The sequence below is a fragment of the Aspergillus nomiae genome, assembly GCF_001204775.2.
Source record: "Aspergillus nomiae NRRL 13137 chromosome Unknown contig00446, whole genome shotgun sequence".
Classification (NCBI taxonomy): Eukaryota; Fungi; Ascomycota; class Eurotiomycetes; order Eurotiales; family Aspergillaceae; genus Aspergillus; species Aspergillus nomiae.
Window position 1 is genome coordinate 1 of NW_015378501.1, and position 25,965 is coordinate 25,965.

A 25,965-nucleotide genomic window follows, 5' to 3' on the forward strand; every position below is an offset into this window, starting at 1 on the left:
TTTTTTCCCTTCGGACGAGTTTTTTGTGAGATGCCAACTCCGTCTCTTGCTCAGTCGGACCGAAAGCAGAAGCGCAGCATTCCGATGAAGCCGACCGAGCCGCGAGCTCTCTCTCCAACAACTGGAAACCCTTTGAGTATCGCTGTCTTGAGCTTTATCACATGCATCCGGCATCTCTGGTGAGGCTGAATTAAGCATGCCGTGCGAGTCTCGGCGTCGGTATAGGATCGACAGAGTTCTTTCTGGATTCTGTCTATCTAAATCTAGTCATTCCCTCCCGGAAAGTGACGAATCGTAGTGGATAAGTGAGGTCATCGAGTCCTTGGTTGGGTGTGTGGCTTGGTGCTTCTCTTATTGTTTATTTAGCTTTTTCCTTTACCAGCTGTTGCCTGATACACCTCGTGGTGGTTATCTAAATTGATAGAGAGGGAAAGCTTTCAATATCCTACTTTCTTTTATTACTGTATGTATGGACCTTGTACCTAACTAACACATTTGAGGGGTAATGTTCTGTCCCGATTGTAACATCGGACATTTCCGCTGTACATTAACCCTCATCTGGCAGGTCGATAACGGAGGAGCCAATCTAGTGAACCTTAGTTGTTCCCGTGGTCGACGCCTCTTGGGGTATGGGTATGAGGACTGACTACATGTTGTCTGTTTCTCTTCCCTGTTGCCAAATGCGCCGGCCCCTGAATGATCGCCATTGGCCCTGACTCCTCAGACCTGCCCCCGACAATTGCGGGGTTGAAGAGGCACGTAGCCATGCCAATCGATTCATCCGGTCGATCCTCTCCATTCTAGGAAGCTCCGTTTGGATCCTGCGATAAGCGTTGAGAAGCCACCCGACGGATACAGCAGGTAAGCAGCAGGATTGTTTGAAGCTGCCTAGAGAAAATGAGCCATGTATGGTGACACCGTACGCGGATAATTATGGAGCAATCTTCAAGGCTAAGCTTGTTCAGAATGTTCCGTTGATTCCGTCCGTGCCAACCAAGTCATGCCATATGCCGGGAATACTACCAGGCTAAGTGACTAGTCGATATCGCAATCCAATGTTTGTATGTACATTGCATCCAAGGCCCCCAATGGCTGCGTACAGCCCCCTCTCCTCTCACCGTGCGGGTCCTAGATCGATGCTGGAAGTCTGTTGGCCCGACGTATAAAAGTCAGAGGATATTCCTCTGCCTGCTAGCCTCCCCAGTGACTGAAGACGTTGCGAGTAACTTATATCCAGCTTGCTTATTGCTGGATAGCAGTTCTCCCTTGCGTACGTATAGGACATATATCAAACGAGGGACCAAGAGTGGACTGTTCAACCCTAGTAAACATGCGCGGCTACGGATTGCTCTCGGTGCTACCCTTGGTTGCAGCCAGCTGGGCCCTTCCAGGAAGAACCCCGGCGTCTGTCGGCAGACGGCAGCTACCCAAAAACCCCACCGGGGTCAAAACCCTTACAACCGCAAACAATGTCACCATCCGGTACAAGGAACCCGGTAAAGAGGGCGTCTGCGAGACTACCCCGGGGGTCAAATCCTACTCTGGATATGTCGACACCTCTCCCGAGTCCCATACCTTCTTCTGGTTCTTCGAAGCTAGACATAATCCAGAGACTGCACCTATCACATTGTGGCTGAACGGTGGCCCTGGGAGCGATTCTTTGATCGGTCTCTTTGAAGGTTTGCTCGACGCTCGGTACAGTCTCCTTCTAGATCGTTGTTAACCCTTGGTTAGAGTTGGGCCCTTGCCAAATCAATTCAACTTTTGATGATTACATCAATCCTTACTCGTGGAACGAGGTCTCCAATTTACTATTCCTGTCCCAGCCATTGGGAGTTGGTATGGATTGCAGCGCCCTCCCCTACTGCGCGGTCTTCCTATACTTACGATGTTCTGCCCATAGGATTTTCTTATAGTGATACAGTTGATGGGTCCATTAACCCTGTCACTGGGGTCGTCGAGAATTCAGCTTCGCAGGAGTTCAGGGCCGCTACCCAACCATTGATGCCACTCTAATCGGTACTGGTTTCTTCCTGGCCACATGTTTCCATTTACTGATACGACAGCAGATACTACTAATCTTGCCGCAGAGGCCGCGTGGGAAATCCTTCAAGGATTTCTTGGTGGACTGCCGAAATTGGACTCTAGAATAAAATCTAAGGACTTCAGTCTATGGACGGAGAGTTACGGAGGGTAGGTGGTTTCCTTCTGCGAGTCTTTTAATGACTGTGATGGTTGCGCTGACCGTTTGCCTTCGGCTCAAAGGCACTATGGTCCTGCAGTGAGTTCTACCTGGACGAGATGTCAACGTATGTAAGACTAATTAATGGACGTAGTTCTTCAATCATTTCTATGAGCAGAATGAGAGAATTGCCAACGGTACTATTGATGGTGTCCAGCTTAACTTCAACTCTCTAGGAATTATCAACGGCATCATCGACGAGGCAATCCAGGTATACCATCGAAACAGCCTATATAATACCCTCCGAACAAAGCTGCTAACCTATGCCCACAGGCGCCTTACTACCCCGAATTCGCTGTGAACAATACCTATGGTATCAAGGCTGTGAGTTTCCGCTTATGCTCATGGGATAATTCCCACTAACACTCATCACCATGAAAAGGTCAACGAGACCGTCTACAATTACATGAAGTTTGCCAACCAAATGCCAAACGGTTGCCAAGATATGATTTCCGCTTGCAAACAAACAAACCGCACCGCATTAGCTGACTACGCCCTCTGCGCCGAAGCTACCAACATGTGCAGAGACAATGTTGGTACGTTTATTTCCCTCCCTGAAACACAAGGCATGATTTAACCCGGGTAATAGAAGGGCCATACTACGCCTTTGGTGGTCGTGGTGTGTATGATATTCGGCATCCATACGATGTAAGTAGAGTTTTCCCCCTATATTCGCACTGCATGCCACGCGATGCATCGTTCATTGATGTAACGAATACAATCCCTAATATGGTGTCAGGACCCAACCCCGCCAAGTTATTACAACGATTTCCTGGCAAAGGATTCTGTCATGGACGCCATTGGCGTCAACATCAACTACACCCAGTCCAACAATGATGTCTACTACGCCTTCCAGCAGAAGGGCGACTTCGTCTGGCCCAACTTCATCGAAGACCTCGAGGAGATCCTCGCTCTCCCCGTGCGTGTCTCCCTCATCTATGGCGACGCCGATTACATCTGCAACTGGTTTGGCGGCGAGGCCGTTTCCCTCGCCGCGAACTACTCCCACGCCGCCCAGTTCCGAAGCGCAGGGTACACGCCCCTGAAAGTCAACGGCGTAGAGTATGGGGAAACCCGCGAGTATGGTAATTTCTCCTTCACCCGTGTCTATGAGGCAGGCCATGAAGTCCCCTACTACCAGCCCATCGCCTCCCTGCAATTGTTTAACCGGACGCTCTTTGGTTGGGATATCGCAGAGGGCCAGAAAAAGGTCTGGCCCAGCTACAAGACGAACGGAACGGCCACGGCCACACATACGCAGTCGTCTGTGTCGCTGCCTACGGCTACCGGCATGTCCAGTGCTGGCGTCATAGGAATCCACTGATGGCATAGCATATGACGAGACAGTTGAAACAATATGACGTCACGTTGCCTGAAGCAGAAATGTAATGTCCAAAACGTAGCAGTATATACATATGCAGGTACGGAGTTTGTGTGGAAAGACATAAACTTTTGTCACTTCGAGGTGTGCCATAGGAACCAGGGGTATGAGCACGTAATCCAGCTGCAAATTATATAACAGTCCATCTCGGCTTTCTCAGTTTACGTCAGAAGACAGAGATCCGTTAAATTCTTATATTAAATCATTCGTGACAACTGGGGGTAATTAAATACATGTTTTTGTTTGAGCATTAATCCAATGGTACATCACAAACTGTAGGCCCGAGTGTACCTTGGGGTAAAGAGTAAACGAGAAACTTTCCACTGAGGCTACCCAAACATGTCACCATGGATATCAACTGTTGACCTTAGCGTAAAAAAGAAATACATCCAGATAAGCAGCAAACGATGGACACTAGGTAGGGTTAAGCGACAGACGTCCGCTTCTCCTCCCTCTTTCCAGATGTCTGTTCTTCCATAGGGATGTTACCCATGACGTCATGAGCTGTTTCATCGGAGAATTTGAGATCTTCTTCGATGTCCACATGGTCCTTAATCTTGAAGAAGATGATGGGGGATGCAATCAGAAGACTGCCGAGGAGAAGACCCCAACAAGAGGCAAGCTCGGTCATGAAAGGAGCCTTATCAAGGTCCATGCTATGGAAGGGAGTCGTTAGTAAAGGTTTGAGGCATTCAATTGGGAAGACACAATTGTATAGTCACTTACGCCCACATTCCCGCTGCGCCAGCGGACTGAATTCCCTTGTAGAAGCCGGCAAAGTTTGCCAATTTGCGGGCGTTGTTGGTAAGTGATCCCATAAACCTGTAATACAGAAATTAATCATCAACCCCTGAGTTTCGTAATTTGAACGGGGCAGGTGATGTGTGGGCGACGAGGCAAAGAAAGGCGGGGAACTAACCAATAAGCGCAGGTCTGGAAGGCAGCGTCGTAGAAACCATAGAACATATAAAGGAACATAGGACCAACGTAGCCACTATCCGACCAGTCCGTATCAAGCGGCGCGTCGGCACGAGTATACTGCTTCTGGAAGGCATAACCGCCACCCCAAACACCCAACGTGAGAAGAAAGAGTAGGACGAAGTTTATCTTTGCGCGCATTGACCGAGAAAAGAACTTCATGTCCAGAGTAAAGCCGAAGACGAAGGCACCGACCATTTGCATGAGCCAATAGAGGCAGCTGTTGAGAGACCTAGTGCGGACATTGAAATAGGCGCCATTGACGCTATTGAAATGGTAACCGTAAAACCAATTGCTCGACAAAAACAGAGGGAACATAAGGATAATGTAATAATCACTGCGCAGGGTGTCAAAAAGACCTTTGAATTCTGATTTCCAGGAGGGATTCTTCATGACAATGACACGTGAACGGTCCGAGCGCATAATGTACTTTGAATCAGATAAGCCCCATGCGAGAACGAAACCGACTGCCATAAGGACCATGAAAGCTATGTAAGTGCCATCATTGACCCTACCAGCGGTAGAATGCAGATTCTGGCCCAGAGGTACCTATACGTACGAACGGAATCATTAGTGTCTCCTCACCTACCATATACGAGAGCAGGATACGGGAGCAAAAGAACTTACCAGGCTGCCGATCACGCCACCGAGGTTGAAAATCACCCAGAAGATGGAGATGTATTTGCCTTTTTCGTGTTCACGTGGGTAGCTCATCATGACGGCTCCCTGGGCACACCACAACAACCCAGCACAGACACCGAGTAGTGCGCCAGCAAAGATCAGGAAGCCGGCATTGGCGTTATGGTTATATGACAGAAGAGATGCCACATAGAGGAAGTATCCAAATCCACCAAACGAAAGAGTCAGGCGGAGGCCAATCCGATTTGCAATGGAACCAGCGAAGAAGCCTACCACGGCAAATGTGCTGTATAATGCGGTATTGGCCTTGTTAACATCGGTTGCATCGACCTGGCCACCGCCCCCAAGGCCACTCACAGCATTGAACATGCCAGGGCAAAGGAAACAAACAAAGGAGACCAGAACGAGCTGGGTCATCGGGTGTGCAAACCAGGGCAGCGTTAAAGGGCCAATCTTCCAAGACTTGTACATCCATGGCTTCCCCGAGACGGAGTCCTGACCAGCCTCAGGATCCGACGTGGCGGCAGCAAACTCCTTCTCCGCAGGATTATCATCGCCAACTGTTGAGTTACCCATTGCTTGAAGGATGCAGGAAGGGAAAACCTCAGGGCTGTGATAAGAGGCTGGATAAAAGCTTGTTAGGAGAGTAGCAGTTCACTTCAAAGCGGTCAGTACCTGAAAGTGGAATGTTCAAGCTCAGTCTAATGCACAAGAGTGGATCAAAGAAATATTAAAAGGGGAGAAAGAGAGACAAGGATGGAATGCTTGGTGGTGGTGAAGCTTGAAGAAGGAGAGTGAGAGCAAGGGTTGAGGAAGAATGTAGGAGACAAGGGAAAAGGGGGGCAAACAGGTGGAACGAGATAAACAAAAGAAAAGGGAGAGGGATACACATGTCAAAAAAGGCAAGAAAAATGGAAAAGGAGAGAGAGAGAGAAAAGAAAAGGGAAGTTACCGGAAGCAAGTGAATGGAAGGAACAAATAGAAGGGTATCAAATCTGTAGACAAAAAAGAAGAAGAAGAAAAGTTAGGTCGGGTGGTTTTCCGTTTTGGAAAATATAAGTATTATACAAAGAATTCGCAAGACTGAAGTAGCACAGAATGACACCACAACACAAGCGGAGACAAAAACAATGGAAGGAAGGAATGTTCAATGTTTGTTGTGATGGGGATCTCAATCTGGGGTAAGGAAGAAGAGGGAAAAAGCGAAACAAATATGGGATATTAATAGCAGAATCCGATCAACCCCATATGTTTTAAGCGGAGTATCTTGGGATTGGGGCTTCAAAGTAGCATCCAGCTGGTGCTTGTAAACTTCAAATGATGTGTAATTGTGTAGTGTAGTGTAGTGTAGACCTGCGGATACCACCATAGATGACAACAATACTACATCTACGATTTGATAGTGGGGAGGAGAGACAAAGCCATGATTCTCGAAGAAAAGCGAAGACACACAACATACCTTGATCTAATGTTGCGTTGACCCGGTATCAGTGTTTTTGCACGATGTCAAGTCAAGACTGATAATGTCGTGGAAATTTCCTTTCCACGAGTGTTGCAGTCCGAGAATTAAGGAGGGCTAAAAAAAAATTGAGGAAAAGAGAAGGAGAACCCAACAAATAAACCCTATAAAAGGAAGGGTGCAGCGGAGAATCAACCCAAGAACTGCCTAGGAATCGACAACCACAGTTCGGATCTCTTGATCACACTCTCTCCACGACTCCAGTGGAAATTGCGGAGAAACTGCAGCGAATGAATAGATTGCCGATCGGGAAATAGGAGTCCTAAATGCGCGAAACAATTTGGTAAATAACAGAAGAGGAAACTAGCCCTAAACCAAAAGACAAGTCGAAATGGGGATGATTGAGTAACAGGAAAGGGAGGGCTTGAAAAATAAAAGAGTTTTTCCAAGATTAAGAATGACAATTTAGGGTCATAACTGTTATGTCTCAGTCCCCGAGTCGCGTGTTCATTCATACATTTTTTAGTCCTGTTTAGTCTTATAGTCTAGTCTCTATTTCTATATTCGGTGCTATCTATGATAAAGAGAATGGATTTATTGCCGAGATATACATCGATAAGTGGTGAATAAAGAAATAGAAGGAGAGAGGAGACATCCTGAGCGTAAAATATCTCTCTCTCATTGGGTCTTGTAATACTTTTTCCTTTTTTCTTTCCCTTTCCCTACCATAGTAGCAAGTCGCTTACAGCTAAGACGCGATCCACGAACTTTTCCCAAAGTGTGGCTGGTTATCTCTAGACTTATCCACTGTCCAACCAGAATCGTTCCATGGGAAAGCAACGAAAAGCCAAAGGGGACGGTAGCATTGACTGTTTGCAACCTTGACCCGTCCAAGGCGATGCCGAATGCGGGGAGGCAAATTGAGTTTCCGCTGGTACAGTAGTCGTAGCGTAGTATTGGTGGGTCTTGATGAAACCGTACAGTTAGTAGCAGTAAAGCTCTCCCTACAGAAATGGAAAAAAAGAAATGGCAATTCATTATATCATATCAGTGTTGAGCAGAAGGAATAGTCAGTACAATGATTGAATAAGCTCATCTACCTAGTGTCTTCTTGCAGAACAATCCCTACTAATACATGCACAATCTATAGTACCTGTACTACTAATTTATTTTTTATATGGTACAGATGGTACTGGTCTGTAATATACACAGAGGTGGATGCAGATCTTGTCTGCAATGCCCTACATAAACACTCCCTGTATGGTAATTTAACTGTATGGTTGCAATCGGTATGAAGACGGTATGTATTGGTACCCTTAGCGGAACTAGTATATAACACATTGCTATATCTACCTCATGACTAATCAACCCCCTACCAATCATATTACTGACTTAGCCACTCTATACTCCAGAACAGGTTGTATTCACTACACCAGGGGATTGCATTGATGGATGTATGAATCGCATTCATCTTTTATTTTCCCTCTTCTTATTCCTAAGGGGAAAAAGTACCTGGTGATACATCACAATGGGAAGAACCCCTCTTCCTTCCCATGGAATCTAGTTCCTAATATTAATCTCTTGTCACGCCCCATCAGGCCATAGACGTCACATCCCCCTCGTTCCTGTCGATGTCACATTCTCATGTAGTGGGACTTTTTCCCCCATGGGAGGCAACCTCAAGAGACAATAGACGCCTCGTGGAGCCACTGCATGTAGATCTCCTTCACACGTTTTCTGGATGACATTCCCGTTCCATTTGCGTGTGTCTGTCGGCCGTGATGGATGTTACTATCTGTCCATGATGTAGCCTTTCACATTCTGTCTTTAATTCGAAAAATCTTCATTTACTCCCTATTCATATACATAATTTTCCCCTCTTTCCTTCGGTCCTCCTCTTATTCTTGTGGATGATCTATTGTTTTCTTGTCAGCAACTGCGAAGACATTTCTTGCTCTCTGCATCATCGTCACCAACAAACGGATGCTCCTCACCATGCCTGGCAAAACAGCTACCCCACCACGTATAACAAAATTTACCAACTGCCGGATTGTTCACGGTAACCAACTCGTCGAGCAAGATGTCTGGGTTGACTCTCTATCTGGAAAGATTCTTCGCGATCAGGAGGCCTTTTATGAATTGCACATGTCTCCCGATGAGGTCATCGATCTGGGTGGCCGAATCCTTGCTCCAGGACTTATCGATGTGCAGTTAAACGGTGCCCAAGGCTTTGATTTTTCTGTTCCCAAAGCTTCAAAAGAGGAATATGATGAAGGGTTGCGCATGGTCAATAAGGGCCTCGCCAAAACCGGTGTGACATCATATCTCCCAACCGTCGTTAGTTCAACGCCAGAGGTTTACTGGAAAGTATGTCCGACCTTTTTTTTTTTTTACTTTGAAGTTGTTGGCTCCTTGCTGCCCTTCGATACAGGATATATGCAAATATAAATATTAATATCAAAGCTTCTAACATATTCTTTAGGTCCTCCCATCTTTAGGTCCTTCTGGAGCCAAGCATCGCGCAGAAGATGGTGCAGAGTCGCTGGGTGCCCATGTGGAGGGTCCCTTTATCAGCCCCGGCCGCAATGGCATCCACAAAACTGATGTTTTGCGTGCCGCGAAGAATTTTGAAGATGTTGTTAGCTGCTATGGCAAGGAAAACATGTTCGGGCCGTCGAAAACAGTAAAAATGATCACAGCTGCCCCCGAAGTGGGCAGCATGGTCAACAATATTCCAAACCTGACCGCCCAAGATATTATCTATTCAATTGGACATTCAGATGCAACATATGAGCAAGCTATGAGCGCCACCAAACAAGGCGCGACCATGATTACCCATCTTTTCAATGCTATGCGGCCCTTTTACCATCGCAACCCTGGCGTATTTGGTCTTCTGGGCCAAAATGAGCTCCGCCGACCTTTCTATGGTGTCATCGCCGATGGCATCCATCTCCATCCCACCTCAATTCGAATTGCGTACAACGCCCATCCAAACGGTCTCATTCTCGTGACTGACGCCATGAAGTTGTGCGGTCTCCCGGATGGTGTCTACGATTGGACCAACGGGGAGCGCATTGTCAAAACTGGAGCTCGGTTGACGCTTGAGGGGTCAGATAAGATTGCAGGCAGCTCCGCCACCCTCATCGAATGTGTGAACAACTTCCGCCGATGGTCCGGTGCGTCGACCGCGGAGGCCCTGAATGCGGTTACTGCCACACCCGCACGTCTCTTGGGACTTGAAGGTGTCAAGGGAACATTGGACTGTGATGCAGATGCAGATCTGGTCGTCCTAACTGACGCACCAGATCCTTATTCTGGGCCTACCTTGACGATTGATCAAGTCTGGAAGCGCGGCGTCAAGATCTATGATGCTGAGAAGGAAGCTGCCAACAGTGAGGCTTAACGCCTTCAGAGTGCTATACACATGCTATACTATCCCGGTTTGTGGTTGTGCTATCTCTTTTTAATTGCCCGTTAGATTACCTTACTTATCCTATCCTTCTCCTATAGCTACCTCCTATTCTTGAGTGTCTCTTTGTTTTGTGTATCAAACAGCGTGATTTGTCTTTTTGCCGATGTCGTTCATTACTTTCATTTATACCTCGTAGCTGTTATTCTTGTATTCTGGAGAGCAATTCACGATAGAATTAAGACTATAGAATCCTTCATACAGATTAGACCAAAAATATTAAGATTGGGGGAAAACCGTTGCCCGCGATGACTACTTTATCCTGTGCATCTGTCTTTCTACTTCGACCATGCTCTTTCTACCAATTAAGCGATTATGTGGACGGACACCTGGTTTGAAATCTTGGAATAATTTCTATAGAGCCCGATGGCGCTACGTACAGGCGCTAAAACTGTAATCGCTCAAAATCATAGGAATAAGTACAGGAATACAAGATATGGGATAGGTAATACAATAGCCCTATCCACTGCCAAGAGTGCAACACGTAGCGATGAAGAACTCCCACCTCGTCTTTTTTGCGTTTTTCATGTTTTCAATTCGATGTTGTGGACATAAGTCATGAATCGTACGACATCCGAGTACTTCCAATGCCGCTCGTATATACCCCCTAGGTAGTTGCCTTCGCAAAACAGCGAGGTATCCCGAGTAAGGGACCAAAGACAAGTTTACAGACGGGGTTGCTCACGCTTCCATCCAGCCTCTTCAGCAATCAACTCAGCAGCACGCTCTCCGACGGCCAGTACTGTCAACATTGGGTTGATGCTGGGCATCTCAGGGAAGACACCGGCGTCAGCAATACGGACATTCTTCAGGCCACGGACCTTCAGCTGAGGATCAACGACTGCCAGAGGATCACGATAAACATCACCCATCTTTGTGGTTCCGGCAGGGTGGTAGACAGTGTGGGCCACACGACGACCATATTCGGACAACTCCTCGTCGGTCTGGACCTTGGGACCGGGGGCAACTTCACGCTTGATCCAATCCTTGAAAGGAGCCTGCTGGGCAATCTCACGAGCTGCCTTGAGACCGGCAACTATGGTGGCAGCATCATAACCCTCGGGATCAGTGAAGTAACGGAAATCCAAAGCTGGTTTCACGTTGGGGTCAGCCGAGGTCAGGTAGATACGGCCACGAGAGCGGGGGCGAGGAATGTTGGGAGTCATGCAGAAAGCATTAACAGGAGCGTCGTATCCGAGGCGACTGGTGTTGAGATCGAATGGGATCTGGTAGCAGTGCATCATAAGATCGGCGCTACGGCCATCAGAACCAGCGGCATTAGGAAGCTCGCGACGCAGGAAGATGCCAGCATCAGAGTCCATGGTGGTCTGGTTGGGGGGAACGGGGCGGTTGAGCTCCCACATAATGATACTCTCCGGGTGGTCCAGGAGGTTTTCACCGACACCAGGGATGTCCTTAACCACTTGAATTCCCAAGGAGTTTAGCTGGTTCTGAGGACCCAACCCAGAGAGCAGCATTAGGCGAGGAGTGTCTACAGCACCGGCACACAGGATGGTCTCCTTCTTGGCCCGCAGGGTGTGCTTGGCGCCCGACTGCAAGGTCAAATTGACACCGGTAACGGTGTCTCCTTCAACATTCACGCGAGATACCCAGGCGTTGGTTAGAATAGTCAGGTTGGGGCGCTTCTCCTCACCCCGCAAGATGGGGTGGATATAAGCGACACTGGCACTGCTACGGCGGCCGTCGTCCGGGTTATAAGAAACGTTGAAGAATCCAACACCCTCAGTAAGCTTACCATTCTCGCGGATCTCCTTGTTGAAGTCAGGAATGATGGGGATGTTCATAGCAGAGGAGCAAGCCTCAACCCAATCCTTGCAGAGCTGGTTGCGGTGACGAGCGTGGACAGGTTGAAAGGTATTGCGCAGGTTGTCCACAATGCGGGTGAAGGTCTCAAAGGACCAGCCCTTGCAACCTTGCTGTTCCCACCTCTGGCAGTCATATTCAAACGGACGGAAAGAGATAAGGGTATTGTGGCTAGAGCAACCACCAAGGACTTTAGCGCGCGAATGACGGATATGGCTGTTGCCTGTGGATCAAGAAAGTTAACAAATGAGGCTTCTCCTTTCCAAAGTCTCCTCAGAGCCTTGTGTCTCCGCTCTACACACAAAGACCAAAAAAAAAATAGCGGCGTATAACATACCCATGGGCTGCTCGGTAGTAGGATAGTCGTAGTCCAACTCGCCTCCCAGCAGATTGAGCCACTCTCTCAAATTGAGAACCCTGTCATCGTTGAAGTCGCTGGGACCACCTTCGATGACAAGGATACGCTTGTTGGGCAAGTACTGCGCCAGACGGCTGGCAATGACACAGCCTGCCGTGCCACCTCCAACGATGATATAGTCGTAGCTGTTGACATCACCGGCCGGGAAATCATTCGTGGTAGCCATGTTGAGAAAGGTACAAGAATCCACTTAAAAATACAAGAAGATATAGGTAAGAGGGGAGAGGGTTGAGAGAAGAGGAGGTATGATTTGAGGGAAAAAGAAGAGAAAAAGAGAGGAGATAACTCCGACTTTTAAATTGGAGGAAGGAATTATTCGGTGATGCAGGCCGTCGGCCATCGGCCATCAGACCACCACTTCTTTTTTACTGACAAACTCTTTTTTGTTTTTCCTTTCTCATGATTCCAATCTTTACCTACTTTTGGATCCCTTCGGCGGGTCACCTGGAAAGGAATGAGTTAACCAATGGCGGTGAATGGAAGTGTTGAAAGTGGATCCGCCACTGCAGATTAGATAATAGAGAATTTGCATCGAGAATCGTTGATCAGTATCCATCCATCCATCTTAATTGATGTCCGAGACGATCGAAAATTCAGTATTGAAGCACCCGGCAAATCGGAGAAGTTATGCTAGGTTGAGCCACTACTGCTCTTTCCATCTACTGGAGATAATATCAATCGATAGCAAAGGCATGACTCGCTATGTTACTAGTCGAACGTCCCTTCTATATACGGAGCACAGTTCCATGAAACTTCTCTTCCGCCTCACGACGTCAAACCCCACACGAGGTTTCGCGCTAAATTACGCCACGAACGAATGCACGGGCCAACCGTTAACCCAACAAGGCAGCTCAACGGAGAATATCCACAATTGAATATTGAGATAACACTGCCCTTGGATGATGCGTAAGAATTCCGAAATAGGTAGAAGAATGGCAGTGCTGCCATTTATTCCATGTAATTGGAAACGTTTAATGGTTATTTTTCCTGGTTTGGAAGGTTACCGAGATCCCGGCCGGGGAAGAAATGGAAGAAGGCGAAAAAGCTAACAAAACACAGAAACAAAAAAGTTTTTCTGCTCTTCAGTTTGCCGCCGAAGATCCAGATATAGGTGAGGGGTAGCGAATCATAGCTTTGGCGGTCTGGAGTACGTAAAAGCTTAAGGTCTTCCTCCTGACAACATTTTTTTCCCTGCTCCTCCGTCATTCCGAGAAGATACCATAGTTCGTAGTATGATATAAATTGGCACAACTGGAAGTCTTACATATGAACTCCCCTCCTCCCTTCACCCCCTCTTAGAAAACTAATCTTTTACCAGTTTAATATTGACGCCTATCATGTCGTCCTTTCCTCTCCCTCCGCGCCAACTCTTCTATGACGGCAAAGTTCAGTCTGCCTCGTCCGGCAAGACTTTTCAATCCGTCAACCCTTCTGATGCCACCCCGCTTGCTGAAGTACAAGTTGCCTCCCATTCTGATATTGATGCAGCTATCGCTGCCGCCGATCGAGCATTTACCCACTGGTCACAAACCCCTCCTATTGCTCGCGCACGTATTCTCCAGAAGGCGTCTCTCATACTCCGTGAACGAAATGACGAAATCGCTCGGGTCGAATCTTTAGATTCTGGAAAGGCTTTCACAGAGACCAGTACAGTGGATGTTGTCACGGGTGCCGATGTTTTGGAGTACTATGCGAACCTTGTTGGGGGTGGTGGTTTGAACGGGGAGACCACTCAGCTGAGAGAAGACGCTTGGGTGTTCACTAAAAAGGCTCCCTTGGGAGTCTGCGCAGGAATTGGTGCATGGAATTATCCCATTCAAATGTATGACATCCGATTGGGTATTGCCATCGCAGTTTTACCCGCACCACAGCTTGAATCGTGACTAACTGAAACAGTGCCCTCTGGAAATCTGCCCCTTGCCTTGCTGCTGGAAACACCATGATCTACAAGCCCAGTGAATTCACGCCGCTTCATGCGCAGACTCTGGCAGAGATTTACAAGGAAGCTGGACTTCCTGATGGTGTGTTCAACATTGTTTATGGCGCCGGTGATGTTGGTGCTTACCTGACCTCCCACCCAACAATTGCCAAGGTTTCCTTCACTGGCCAAGTGGCCACTGGAATGAAGGTCGCCGGTTCTGCCGCTGGCCACATGAAATACGTGACCATGGAACTTGGAGGGAAAAGCCCTCTGGTTATCCTCCCTGATGCAGAGCTTGAAAACGCCGTTGATGGAGCTATGATGGCCAACTTCTACAGCACCGGTCAGGTCTGTACCAATGGCACCCGTGTGTTTGTGCCTTCTAGCATGAAGGCAGCTTTTGAAAGCCGCCTGCTCGAAAAGATGCAGTACATTCGCCCCGGCCCCTTGTTCGATGAAGCTACCAACTTCGGCCCCTTGAGCTCCGCCGTCCATCTTGAGAAGGTGATATCATATATCCGTCATGGTATCGAGACGGACAAGGCCACCCTCCTTTACGGCGGGCTCGGCAAGCCTCAAGTTTCAAAGGAGTTAGTGAACGGATTCTGGGTTCGGCCCACAATCTTCACTGATTGCAAGGATGACATGCTTATTGTCAAGGAGGAGATATTTGGTCCCGTAATGTCGATCTTGTACTACGATACCATTGAGGAAGCAGTCCGACGGGCCAACAATACCGAACTTGGTCTGGCGGCAGGTGTCTTTACCAAGGATGTCAACTTGGCCCATCGCGTTATCGACCAACTTCAGGCGGGTATCACATGGGTGAATACCTGGGGTGAAAGCCCAGCTGAAATGGCAGTTGGTGGGTGGAAGAAGAGCGGCCTCGGCGTTGAGAACGGCCGTAGGGGCATTGAAGCTTGGGTGAAGAACAAAAGCACCCTTGTCGACATGAATGGTGCCGTCGCAACTGTATTTGCTAAGCTCTAGGTCAATGACTGGCACAAATGTTCTTAAATGGGTGGGGCCGCCACTTATGTCTATACGTTTCCTGAGCGCTCCGCGGTATATAAATGACTCAAGATATATGAACCTTAAAATGCACAATACACACTTTACGACATGAATAAAATGAAATCAACCACGTAATTCCATGCAAACACAGTCTAATCTCATTATTGTCTAATCTATCTTTTATGAAAAAGTTCGTTAGGTAGGGATAGAAACACCAAGCCGTCTATGAATATTGGTTAAAAAAAAAAGTACCTGGTATGTCCATCCAGGCTATCAAATCAAAAAATGTACCTTACTCCAGAACAAATGAAACAAAATAAAGCGCTTTATCGGCAAATTTACTTGTAGCCCAGATACCTTGTCGATGGCAACGTACCAACTCAGAACGCTTTCACCTAGCCATCAGTGTACGTCTTATAATATCTTTGTCGCTGAGTTTGATCAGTGCGAGATGACTCTAGTGCCCATGCGGTCAAACATCAGATCCCCCTTCAAGGTCGAGTCGAGTCCACTGATGGCTGAATCGACCATTCGGGAAGACATGCTATCAGGCGTCAGTTCCTCGTCATCTAACGTCTGGTTGAGCTGAGTATTGATTCTCAGATCCTTGGGGACCCTTGGCGGTGTCGACGCTGGGGTGGGTTGCTGATTCGTTTTGCTCGCCCCTATAGGAGCAGGTACATAGGTCCTCGGCCGGTAAACAAGAGGCGGCCCTTGAGTACGCGCATCAGTACCGGATTTTTCAATCGCCTCAAAATATCGGACTGTCTTGACTTTGAGTTCCAGAGTCGCATCACGATCACATACGATCAGCGGATGTTGGTGCAACTGGAGGGCTGAAAGTGTCCACATATGATTGACACCACCTTCGAGGCCCTTCTCCACTGCCAGTGCCTTGTGGGCGCCAGTAGCCACAATAACGACCTCCCGAGCTTCCATGATGGTTTGGATACCGACGGTCAAGGACATTCGGGGTACCTTGTTCACATCTCCACCAAAGAACCTGGAGTTTGCCAAGATTGTGTCATAAGCCAGGGTCTTAACTCGAGTGCGACTGCTGAGTGACGATCCTGGCTCGTTGAATGCGATGTGTCCGTCTGGGCCAACACCACCCAGGAAGAGCTCGATACCGCCGTAGCGAGCGATCTTCGCCTCAAAAGACGCGCATTCAGCAGCGAGATCTGAAGCGTTCCCATCAAGAATATTGATATTCTGAGGCGAGATGTCAACATGAGAGAAGAAATGTTTATACATGAAGCTGTGGTATGATTGAGGGTGGTCGCGAGGTAACCCAACATATTCATCCTGCAGCAATTAGCACACGACTTGATGTCATTGATAGAGGGTGTGGTTTCAGCAAATATCGGAAGCCTACCATATTGAAGGTCACAACATTCTTGAAGGAGATGTCTCCTGCTCTGTGACGTTGCACGAGGGTCTTGTAGATTACTTCGGGACTACTCCCCGTCGGAAGACCAAGAACAAATGGCTGATCTTGTGTCGGCTTAAAGGCCTTGATGCGACCTATGAGAGCGTAAAGTCAGAAAGAGCCCAAGCCATCATGGATGCCAACTGAGGCAACGACATACTGATGATATAGTCGGCGATGTACTCTGAAGCCTCCAAGGCGGTTTCTCTGATGATCACTCTCCTGAACACAGAAGGGACATGGTTAGCTTGGGGCCTAGTTCAACCCAGCCTAAGGAAAGACAGATAGTGCCATACATGATGAACTAGGCTACGTCACCGATAACGCAGTGGGGCAGAGACGAGAGTCTTCGAATAAACCTGGGGCTTTTCTTTCCCGAAATATGAAGGATATATATTCCAGGCAATCAGAGATGTTTGGTATAGGGAAAGGATTCAAAGATATCTTGGAGAAGGGAGAAATATGAAGAGCACGAGAAGAAGGGGACTGTGGACAAAGAGGCAAGTAAGTACTAATATGGGAGAAAGTCGAGGTGGCCATCTGCCCCATCCACCAATGGACCTGTTACAGTTACCTGGCAGGCCCTGGGATCGGCTGTGGAGTGTTACGGCATGATACTGCCTTTACCACCGTCTTATCACAATCTGATTTTTATTCCTCTCCCCCGGCCATGAGGAATGAATGTCACTTGACCCGAATGGAGGCCCGTGCCGGAAAGAGTAGTAACAATCCATATCCATACAGTCTCTACCAAGACGCGATAAACAAGATATACAACGGGGTATGCCCCATGGAGTTCAGTTCCCAACTCTTCGCCTTCCTGTATGTTCCAGTTCAATACCATTGTTGCCGAGGAAAGAGTAGCATCGTTGCAGTGGACTGATGACGCATACACTTCCCACTGGTTATCCAATCAACCAGTCGTGTCCGCGTCAGGAAATGAACAACCTTTGTCATGGATTGTACCCTAGCTACCTAGGAAACAGTGAAGATGACAAGTCCATCCTTCACTTCAACGTAATGTTGCACGAGGGGGTGGCATAAAACAAATGTCAACTGGAGCTGCACTGGGGCACTAAGCCTATAATGGAATGGCAAATCACAGTTTGAATTGCTTGACAGTGCCGTTGCATTCGGTAGGATCGGGAAACCGGGGAAGGGATCGGAACCCCCATGCAACCCTCTCTTATCTGCCGTGGCGTCGTATCGATTGATGGGACTCTCGGCAGGTAGGCGGGAATTTTTTGTAATCTGATGTCAATACACGTATTGACTAGTACGTAAAGTGGTTATAATAGTTTTGTATGGTACGACAAGAAATAATGGTATCACACAAGAACGAAAATTTACACGTGATCTGACCAGGTGACCCCCCGGCTTTCCGATGCCCTCGACAGAATTCGGGTTCCAATACTGCCAAGGATATTTCAACCTAGGGAATATTGCTTCTATTGTACCAGTGTGAAGGGGGAAAAAAAATTTTTCGCGGAGTATCATTGTGGTTACTGCACCGACACCTCTTTTCCTAGAACAAATGTCCAAGAAAGTTTTACCCATTCCAGTACTCGAGACCACTTCAACTACTCCGTACTACTAACTAACTATACTATTCTTGACCTGAAATCTTTCTTCTCCTCGCCCCCACACTCTCCATGCAATATCATTCGTTACGCACTGACCACCACCCGTTGAAGCTCCTGCTCATAGCTTGCAGCCTTGCAAAGTGACCCGTCCAGTCATTTGCCCCTGGTCATGCTCGGATGAATCCTAACTACCCTATTCCTAAGTTGATCTGTAGTATCCAACTGCCGGTTTTAGCCCTTGCCGTATTCTCCGACATCGTTTGCGGCGCGTCCCAACCTAATCCTTTGCCCACCCGATATCGACCTTGGAAACCTGATGGTCACTGTGTGGGCCAGATCACTCTTGCCCATTTCATTGTGTTAGATTTTAAGCTGGCATTCCTTATTCAGGGCCCTCATGGCCCCAAGAGAGGATATGCTGCCCCCTGGCTGGGATGATCTAGACAGGTATGCAGCAATTCTGTCAGGCACGCGGTTCTCCATCGTGGACTGTGCACCACCGCTTGCGGAGAGGTCACGGCCGATTGCAGCTATTCACCTTTTGCCTTTCCCAATCTGTCCATTGTTCCATTTCATCTCATTTCACCTTTCTCCTTTTCTTTCCTTTTTCCCACTTTTGGTTACCGGATTTCTGATCCTTATCCGCTACATTGATTTTATTTTCCTTTTACCGGAAGAATGATCCTCGCTAACGATTTGAGTACTATGGCTTTCCTGACAGGCAGATGGGGCAGCTCTTTATGATGGGCTTTGATGGAACGTCCGTTGATCCTCAAATTCGCTCTCTCATTGAGAATTATCACTTGGGCTCAATCCTACTGACTGCCAAGAACTTGAAATGTATCTCTGCCTTCCTCTCTCACTGTTGATCCTACTCTCGTATCTATCTTACCTTCCTACGGCCGCATCACATGTACGATAACCACTAATTTACTTTCTAGCTGCAGAAGATGCGACGCGATTGGTGCTCGAGCTCCAAACAATCGCTCGGGATGCCGGTCATCCAGTGCCATTGCTCATCGCCTTGGACCAGGAAAATGGAGGTGTGAATAGTCTCTACGATGAGATATACGTCCGACAATTTCCTAGCGCAATGGGCATCGCTGCGACAGGCTCGAAAGCTCTCGCCCATGATGTCGCTGTTGCAACTGCCCAAGAACTGAAAGCTGTAGGAGTCAACTGGATTCTCGGCCCCGTGTTAGATGTCTTGACCAACGTACGAAGCCAACCCTTGGGAGTTCGTACCACGGGCGATGACCCCCAAGAGGTATCGCAATACGGAGTGGAATTCATGAAGGGCTATAAGGAAGCAGGGTTGGTGACATGCGGCAAACATTTCCCATCATATGGTAACCTTGAATTTCTTGGATCCCAGTCAGACGTCCCTATTATCACCGAGTCGCTAGAACAACTCAGCTTGAGCGCACTAGTTCCATTTCGAAATGCCATACTCCATGGAATTGATTCTATGATGGTGGGAGGTGTTTCTATGTCGTCTGCTGGGTTCCACGTGATGCATGCCTGCCTGAGTGAGCAAGTTGTCGATGATCTGTTGCGCAAGAAGATGAAATTCGACGGTGTGGTGGTTTCAGAATGCCTGGAGATGGAAGCCCTCACTCATAATATCGGGGTGGGTGGTGGGACAGTCATGGCAAAGAAGGCGGGGTGCGATATCATTCTTCTCTGCAGGTCATTCCCGGTGCAACAGGAGGCGATCACTGGATTAAAGCTTGGTGTGGAGAACGGCATTATTGGCAGAGCTCGTATAGAACAGTCATTACGCAGAGTTTTGAGCTTGAAGGCGAAATGCACCTCCTGGGAACAAGCTCTCAATCCTCCGGGTCTTTCCTCACTCACTCAGATGCAACCTTCCCATACCACTCTTTCCACTAGAGCGTACAACAGCTCTATAACTGTCGTTCGAGATAAGAAAGCTCTTCTACCCCTGTCCAACATTCTTGAGCCCAGTGAGGAATTGTTGCTTCTGACCCCATTGGTCAAGCCATTACCCGCTTCTGCAGTGTCTCGCTCAGTCACCGAACACCTGAATTTATCTATCGAGCCCATGACATGGGACCGGACTTCATCTGTGTTGAGTGGTGAAAGTGTCTTCAAGGAGCTAGGGAGGTCACTATCACGGCAACGAAATGGGCGTGTTTTACATACCTCCTACACAGCCAATGGCGTCCGCCCGATCCACGAAAACTTGATAGACCGGGCCAGTGCGGTCATCGTAGTCACTGCAGATGCTAACAGGAACCAATACCAATATGGCTTTACCAAACACGTATCTATGATTTGTCGGTCGCAGTTCACGCCGTCCGGCGAATCCCGCGAGAAGCCCGTGGTTGTTATAGCTGCCAGTTCACCATACGATTTCGCAATGGATCCCTCCATCGGGACTTATATTTGCACTTATGATTTTACGGAGACAGCTCTAGAGGCACTGGTTAAGATTCTTTACGGGGAGATAATCCCTATGGGCTCATTGCCCGGATCCATCAATCGCAGCCAGAAGCTTCATCAAGCAAGACAACACTGGCTGGTGGAGAATTGGAACGAAGAACGGGACTCACATGCTCTGGACTCCCTCTTAGATACGGTGAGAGAGGACTGCACCCAGGCGCAACGCTCAGAGCTGCTGGGTGTGACGTCTTGCAGCTTCCTTCTGCGAAGAGAGGAAATTGATGAAGCTCATTTTGTTGTACGAAACAGCAGCACCCAAGCCCTGTACGGTTTTTGTTCGACATACTTCTTTCGGTCCACAGGCACCGGCGTCATTGGGGCCTTGATTGTCGACCCCGCAAGGCGGAAGCTATCGATTGGGGCTTCCCTTCACAATCGCGCTATTCGAACACTCCTCCAGCGAAAGAGTGTCAAGAGGTTTCAGCTCGGCTCTCGCTTGCCCGGGATATACCTAGGTATTCCGTCTGCAAATCCTGTTGAGAGGAAGAGGCTGCGGCAATGGTTTGCAAATCTAGGCTGGAACACAGCCCTCTCGCGGCCCGTTTGTAGTGTGGTGTTGCGTAACTTGTCATCTTGGAAGCCGCCAAATGGACTCATCCAAGGATTGCAGAATGCGGATGTGATCTACGACCTCGTTTATGGATGGGACTATGCGGACACAATCCTTGATCATATCAAGACCAACTCCAGACAAGGTGTCATAGATATCTATAAGGTGGCCCTTGGAGGAGCACCTTATTGTGGTATTATCAGGGCTACGCGGCCTGGTGATGGGGCAATCCTAGGCAGCGTGGTCATTTACAACGGACGGGCTACCTTGGCGGAGCATATGCCTGCCTTGAAAGCCATGCATTCGTCCACGGGGGGCATTTCTTCCCCAGTTATATCACCCTCCGTGGGTGAGTATGCCACAGTAATGCAGGGCCTGATCTTCATGGGAATCAAGCAACACCGTAAACAGGGTGCTGATGCCGTCATTATGGATTGTGTTAGTACACCGCCTCTTTTGAACCGTTTGGTAGTCTCTATACTGACACTTGTAAAACAGGTTGATGGTGACAGTAATTTTGACAGTCTATCCGGAATAATGGGCTTTAGTACGCTACACAGCTTTGAGGAAGTGAACTGTGACGCTGCGACTTGGACAATGATGACAACTTAGAAGATTGCCCCTCACCCCCTTTTTTCTCATATCCTTCGCTGTCTTCCCTTTCTTTCTTCCTTTTTATTTATCTATTATTTTTTTCTCAAACATCCACTTCTTATCTGGGCAGTTTGGGCAGTTGGGCAGTTCGAGGCCACATGATATCCACTATGTACTGGTTTCTGTTACTAGAAGCTTTCCTAGGTTTCCACCATTCTGTAGATTTTGGAACCCATTTCTTTTTAGTATATGTTTATCTAATTAACCCTATATATTTTTGAAGATCCCCTGCTCTCCGGAAATTTGTTTCAGTGCTTGAAGGATGGTACGATGGACCCTCATATACGAGCACATATCCAATGAATGTTTCAAGCTCCGTCTTTGAGATTTAGACAGTTCAAGGGATACAAGGGAATTTCGCGGATGATAAGTTAGGTGGGTGCCTAGGGAGCGAAGCAGATCGGATTTCGGATGATCCACGCGCTGTCTGGTATTGGCGCAGGAACACGAATGCGGGCCTTGATTAGCAGATGGAGAGCGAGTTTGGTAGAAGGCCTTTTTCTCCTAACTTTCTTTCCCTTTCTTTTTTCTCCCTATTTTTATTAATAAAAAAAAATAAGAAAAAGGAGAAGGAACAGGGAAAAGTTTCTCTTAGCAAAATTATTCCTGATAACTCAGAATTTAACCTCGGAAGTAAAAGCCGCTAAGATCCGACCTTGCAAGATGCACCAATTGCTGAATGTCTGGAGCCGAGTTGACCGATTGACAGCTGTTCCTTGTGCGATGATCCTCCAGCTGATAGCGACAGATACTGGAAACCTCTTTACCTAATTTTCACCGGGCTACTCCGTACTGTGGACGTTATCAACTGATGAAATGTACGGAGTAGTACATGTAGATATGGCATCAGGCATGATGAGTAACGGCCATGTTTCATGGAAACTCCACAGGTGAAGCAGATGAAGTTTCACCGCCGTTCAGAGTACAATTTACGACAATCGTTATTACTACTTCCATTGACGAGGTCGTTTTGTCCTAAAACGATGCGCGAGAGCTTCTGTCATTGTTTTCAGGTCTCGGAGCCTAATTTGAGTCCGTTCAAGCCGACTGGTGCGAGTCTAGCCCATGGACATACTTTCTACCGAGCCACTAAATTCTACAGTGGGTTAGTTTAATTTAGGTGATGCGGAGTCAGGTCACTGTCCAGTGTCCGGTGGTCAAGGCAAGCCGTAGGCATGGACCGTTTGCGGATTTGCGACAGTACGGGACAAGTGGGCCACACTACTCACTAGTACGTAGTGTTATTTTCTTTTTCCTCTTCTTTGGTTCTCTTAGAAATCAAAAGTAGAGAAGAATATCTAATGATAGTAATTTTTATTCTACACTTTTTCCTTTATTTCTTTGAGACGAAGAAATTAAGAAACGAATGCAGAAAAATGGCGAAGAAAGTAGGGGGTCCTGAACATTATTTTGTTTATTTCATGAATTATTATTTTCTTTCATTCCAATGCCATCATAACGAGGGTCCTACCTCGGACTTCGTCAATGGCCCAATACAGCAATTGAATCAATACAGGATATTCAGGAACCAGATTTCTGTGCTGAAAGAGCGACCGAGATGACGACACAGCACGTTATACCCAATTTCTTGTAATCTTGTCAGCAAGGATGGATCCTCTTGCATAAAACTAATATTATCAAAGGACTCACTTCCAGTGCCCTGAGTTCCTACTAGTAATAGATGAGGATAGATAGAAACCGTGCAATACAGTTTTCAGTATAATACAGCGTTGCTGGGTATGCAAGCCCATACTACGTATCATTGGCAGTTATCAAAAAGTATGACCCCTCCTTTCCCACATCAGTGGTGCTGCCTGTATCCATTCAGGGTACTTCATAGGACGCTAAGGACCTAGGAATCCGTCATCCCAACGGTGCGTTATTTACCGGTTGCCAAGGATCTCAAACGAGGACGTAGTCGATCCAGAGCCTTGATTTACCGTACAGTCCTTAGGAAATGATTCCTCGTTGAGGTGCGCCACTCGATCCAACGTTCATACCAATTTGCCACTGAAATCCGGACTTGGCGTGGGATACAGGATGTGGTTTGAGGCCGACTGTTTCGCTTGCCTCAGACTCCACTAGAAAGCCAGCTCTTCTGATACAGGGGTCCAAAAGTATGTGACCACCTATGCTCAAAGGTTGCCCTATCTGCCTGGTGTGGGCTGGTAGGTACCATAAGTACAAGAGATCATATAGTACCTTTGGACCTCCACTAGAGTATCTTGGTCAATCCTTATCACCATCCTAGTCGGGCACGTCTGCACATGTATAAACGTCATACTATTTAGTAGCCCAGGTGAATAGTCTTTATATATTCTAGAAAACTTGAAGCGAAAGGAAACTCCAATAGGTCGCCACTTTGTGCCACGAATTCATAGTCAATCTCCACTCTGAGATGCTTGATAAACCCATGCAGCTCGTTGGTTTTACCAAGAAATTCTGTGGCAAGAAAGGGAGGTCACATGGCTATAGTTATAGTGAACTTTCAGTAGGACAGGAGGGGTTCTAGAAAAATGCTAGAATGGGTAAACTTTCTGGTGATCCTGAACATATGATGGTAATGTAGGAGGGAATTAATCATGTACAAAGCCCTGCCGTTTTCAGACCACTAGAGCCCACACACGAGGTTTATTGCCAAGAAAAGACAGGGCTCAGATAGCGTTATTCCCCTAACTGTACGTACTTCCGAGTCGATATAAAAGCCGTAAGAAAAGCAAGAATGAGAACGGGGCAAAGGTGGTAGCTACTAATAGTATGGACGACGCCGATGGATATCCTCTAAACCTCTACTACTTGCTTCTACTAGCACAACCTGCTACTAGTACTGAATCGAACTGCGCTCACTCGCAAATCAGCTTCGGCCATGAGTGGTCCCTGGTTCACGAAGGCGGCCATGGCCGAACTAAGGGCGCGGCTGATCCGGCCTCGTCGGCTTGGTCTGAGACATACATCTTTAGTCTCGCCCAATCACAGCGTCAGCCTACCGATTTGGCCCCCATCGTGGACGGCTGTAGGTCAGAAAGACTTGGGAAAGGGAATACTAAAAATGAGGGTGCTAACTGTTTTTGGTCTCGTGTGTTAAACCCTGGAAGCGACCCTGATGTTCAACAGTCTGATAGGGTAGTTAGAGTGTACATGATGGAGACTAACATGTGCGTGCAATAGAATATCATTAATGCAGTGGCTTTTTCTCTTAGTACCCGGTCTTAAGATCTCATGGCCAGCTCCGAACATACAGCTAGTCGATAGATACCAATTAACTAGGGTTGGAGCTAATGTCTAAGCTACAGTAGTGTGGTGAGACCAGAGCCTGCGGCCCTGCGCTCCCCAGCCATTCCACTGACGGGGAGATCTTAACATGTGGGTATAACCACGGAGTTCTCGGATGACTAAATATGTTAACAGGCTGGCATTCCTTGTTGCTCTGTGTGAAGCTAAGAAGCTTTCAGGTTCCCCTAAGTCAAAACTCTGCACCTACTATTCCCGCATCCAATAGATGCGAGCCACCAAGTTGAGTAATTACCAAGTATGGAGCGGAATTTGAAACACCATTCAAGGTAAGCTTTGGCCATGGGCCAACCGCAATTCTTATACCGTACCACCTCGCCCGAATGTGGTCTTTTTGCAAATGGATACCATTCCGGTATTGCTTCTATGGTAAGATCCCATTCACTGAATAGGTAAGAGTACTAGTTGATAGTCGATCATGCTGGGGTCTCTAACGCTTCCCCACTAAATATTCAGAAAAGGCTGAGACGAGAACTTGAATGGAAGAAGTGGGAAGTTTAAAAAAAAAAAGAAGAAAAGGGTCTCAGCTGCATGTAAGACAGACCAACGTTGATCGATCTCTTCTAAAGTGTGGAATACAACATGGAAACAGCCGGTGATCAGGCGGAGACCAAGCTCTGGCTTATTATTATACTGATTCCCTTTTT

General features: G+C 47.6%; 7 protein-coding genes across 7 annotated transcripts; 4 read left to right on the top strand and 3 right to left on the bottom strand.

The window, feature by feature from the left end:
• Positions 1-1,248: 1,248 nt before the first annotated feature.
• ANOM_010175 (S10 family peptidase) lies at positions 1,249-3,566 on the top strand (the record flags this gene model as incomplete). The annotated part of the gene is made up of 9 exons (XM_015555431.1): positions 1,249-1,679; positions 1,735-1,839; positions 2,070-2,193; positions 2,266-2,281; positions 2,337-2,453; positions 2,516-2,566; positions 2,625-2,778; positions 2,832-2,890; positions 2,982-3,566. Exons 1-9 carry the CDS (start codon positions 1,331-1,333, stop codon positions 3,564-3,566), a joined length of 1,560 nt encoding a protein of 519 aa, XP_015402377.1. The 5' UTR covers positions 1,249-1,330.
• Positions 3,567-3,809: 243 nt separating this feature from the next.
• Positions 3,810-6,783, bottom strand: ANOM_010176 (unc-93 family MFS transporter). Its single transcript, XM_015555432.1, has 5 exons — positions 6,700-6,783; positions 5,229-5,897; positions 4,543-5,150; positions 4,350-4,445; positions 3,810-4,279 (listed from the first exon to the last, which is right to left on the bottom strand). Exons 2-5 carry the CDS (start codon positions 5,814-5,816, stop codon positions 4,048-4,050), a joined length of 1,524 nt encoding a protein of 507 aa, XP_015402375.1. The 5' UTR covers positions 5,817-5,897; positions 6,700-6,783; the 3' UTR covers positions 3,810-4,047.
• Positions 6,784-8,547: 1,764 nt separating this feature from the next.
• Positions 8,548-10,385, top strand: ANOM_010177 (N-acetylglucosamine-6-phosphate deacetylase; the record flags this gene model as incomplete). The annotated part of the gene is made up of 2 exons (XM_015555433.1): positions 8,548-9,066; positions 9,182-10,385. Coding segments are annotated over 2 exons (1,362 nt in total), but the record flags the coding sequence as incomplete, so codon positions are not given.
• Positions 10,386-10,833: 448 nt separating this feature from the next.
• Positions 10,834-12,576, bottom strand: ANOM_010178 (GMC family oxidoreductase; the record flags this gene model as incomplete). The annotated part of the gene is made up of 2 exons (XM_015555434.1): positions 10,834-12,215; positions 12,330-12,576. The coding sequence occupies 2 exons, from the start codon at positions 12,574-12,576 to the stop codon at positions 10,834-10,836; spliced, it is 1,629 nt and encodes a 542-aa protein (XP_015402378.1).
• Positions 12,577-13,747: 1,171 nt separating this feature from the next.
• ANOM_010179 (putative betaine aldehyde dehydrogenase (BadH)) lies at positions 13,748-15,321 on the top strand (the record flags this gene model as incomplete). The annotated part of the gene is made up of 2 exons (XM_015555435.1): positions 13,748-14,232; positions 14,307-15,321. 2 exons carry the CDS (start codon positions 13,748-13,750, stop codon positions 15,319-15,321), a joined length of 1,500 nt encoding a protein of 499 aa, XP_015402379.1.
• Positions 15,322-15,574: 253 nt separating this feature from the next.
• On the bottom strand, positions 15,575-17,566 carry ANOM_010180 (glucosamine-6-phosphate isomerase; the record flags this gene model as incomplete). Its single annotated transcript, XM_015555436.1, has 4 exons — positions 15,575-16,650; positions 16,721-16,869; positions 16,935-16,996; positions 17,550-17,566. The coding sequence occupies 4 exons, from the start codon at positions 17,564-17,566 to the stop codon at positions 15,787-15,789; spliced, it is 1,092 nt and encodes a 363-aa protein (XP_015402381.1). The 3' UTR covers positions 15,575-15,786.
• A 1,159-nt stretch (positions 17,567-18,725) lies between these two features.
• On the top strand, positions 18,726-21,997 carry ANOM_010181 (putative beta-N-acetylglucosaminidase). Its single transcript, XM_015555437.1, has 4 exons — positions 18,726-18,804; positions 19,079-19,197; positions 19,299-21,811; positions 21,872-21,997. Exons 1-4 carry the CDS (start codon positions 18,755-18,757, stop codon positions 21,983-21,985), a joined length of 2,796 nt encoding a protein of 931 aa, XP_015402380.1. The 5' UTR covers positions 18,726-18,754; the 3' UTR covers positions 21,986-21,997.
• The last annotated feature ends 3,968 nt before the right edge of the window (positions 21,998-25,965 follow it).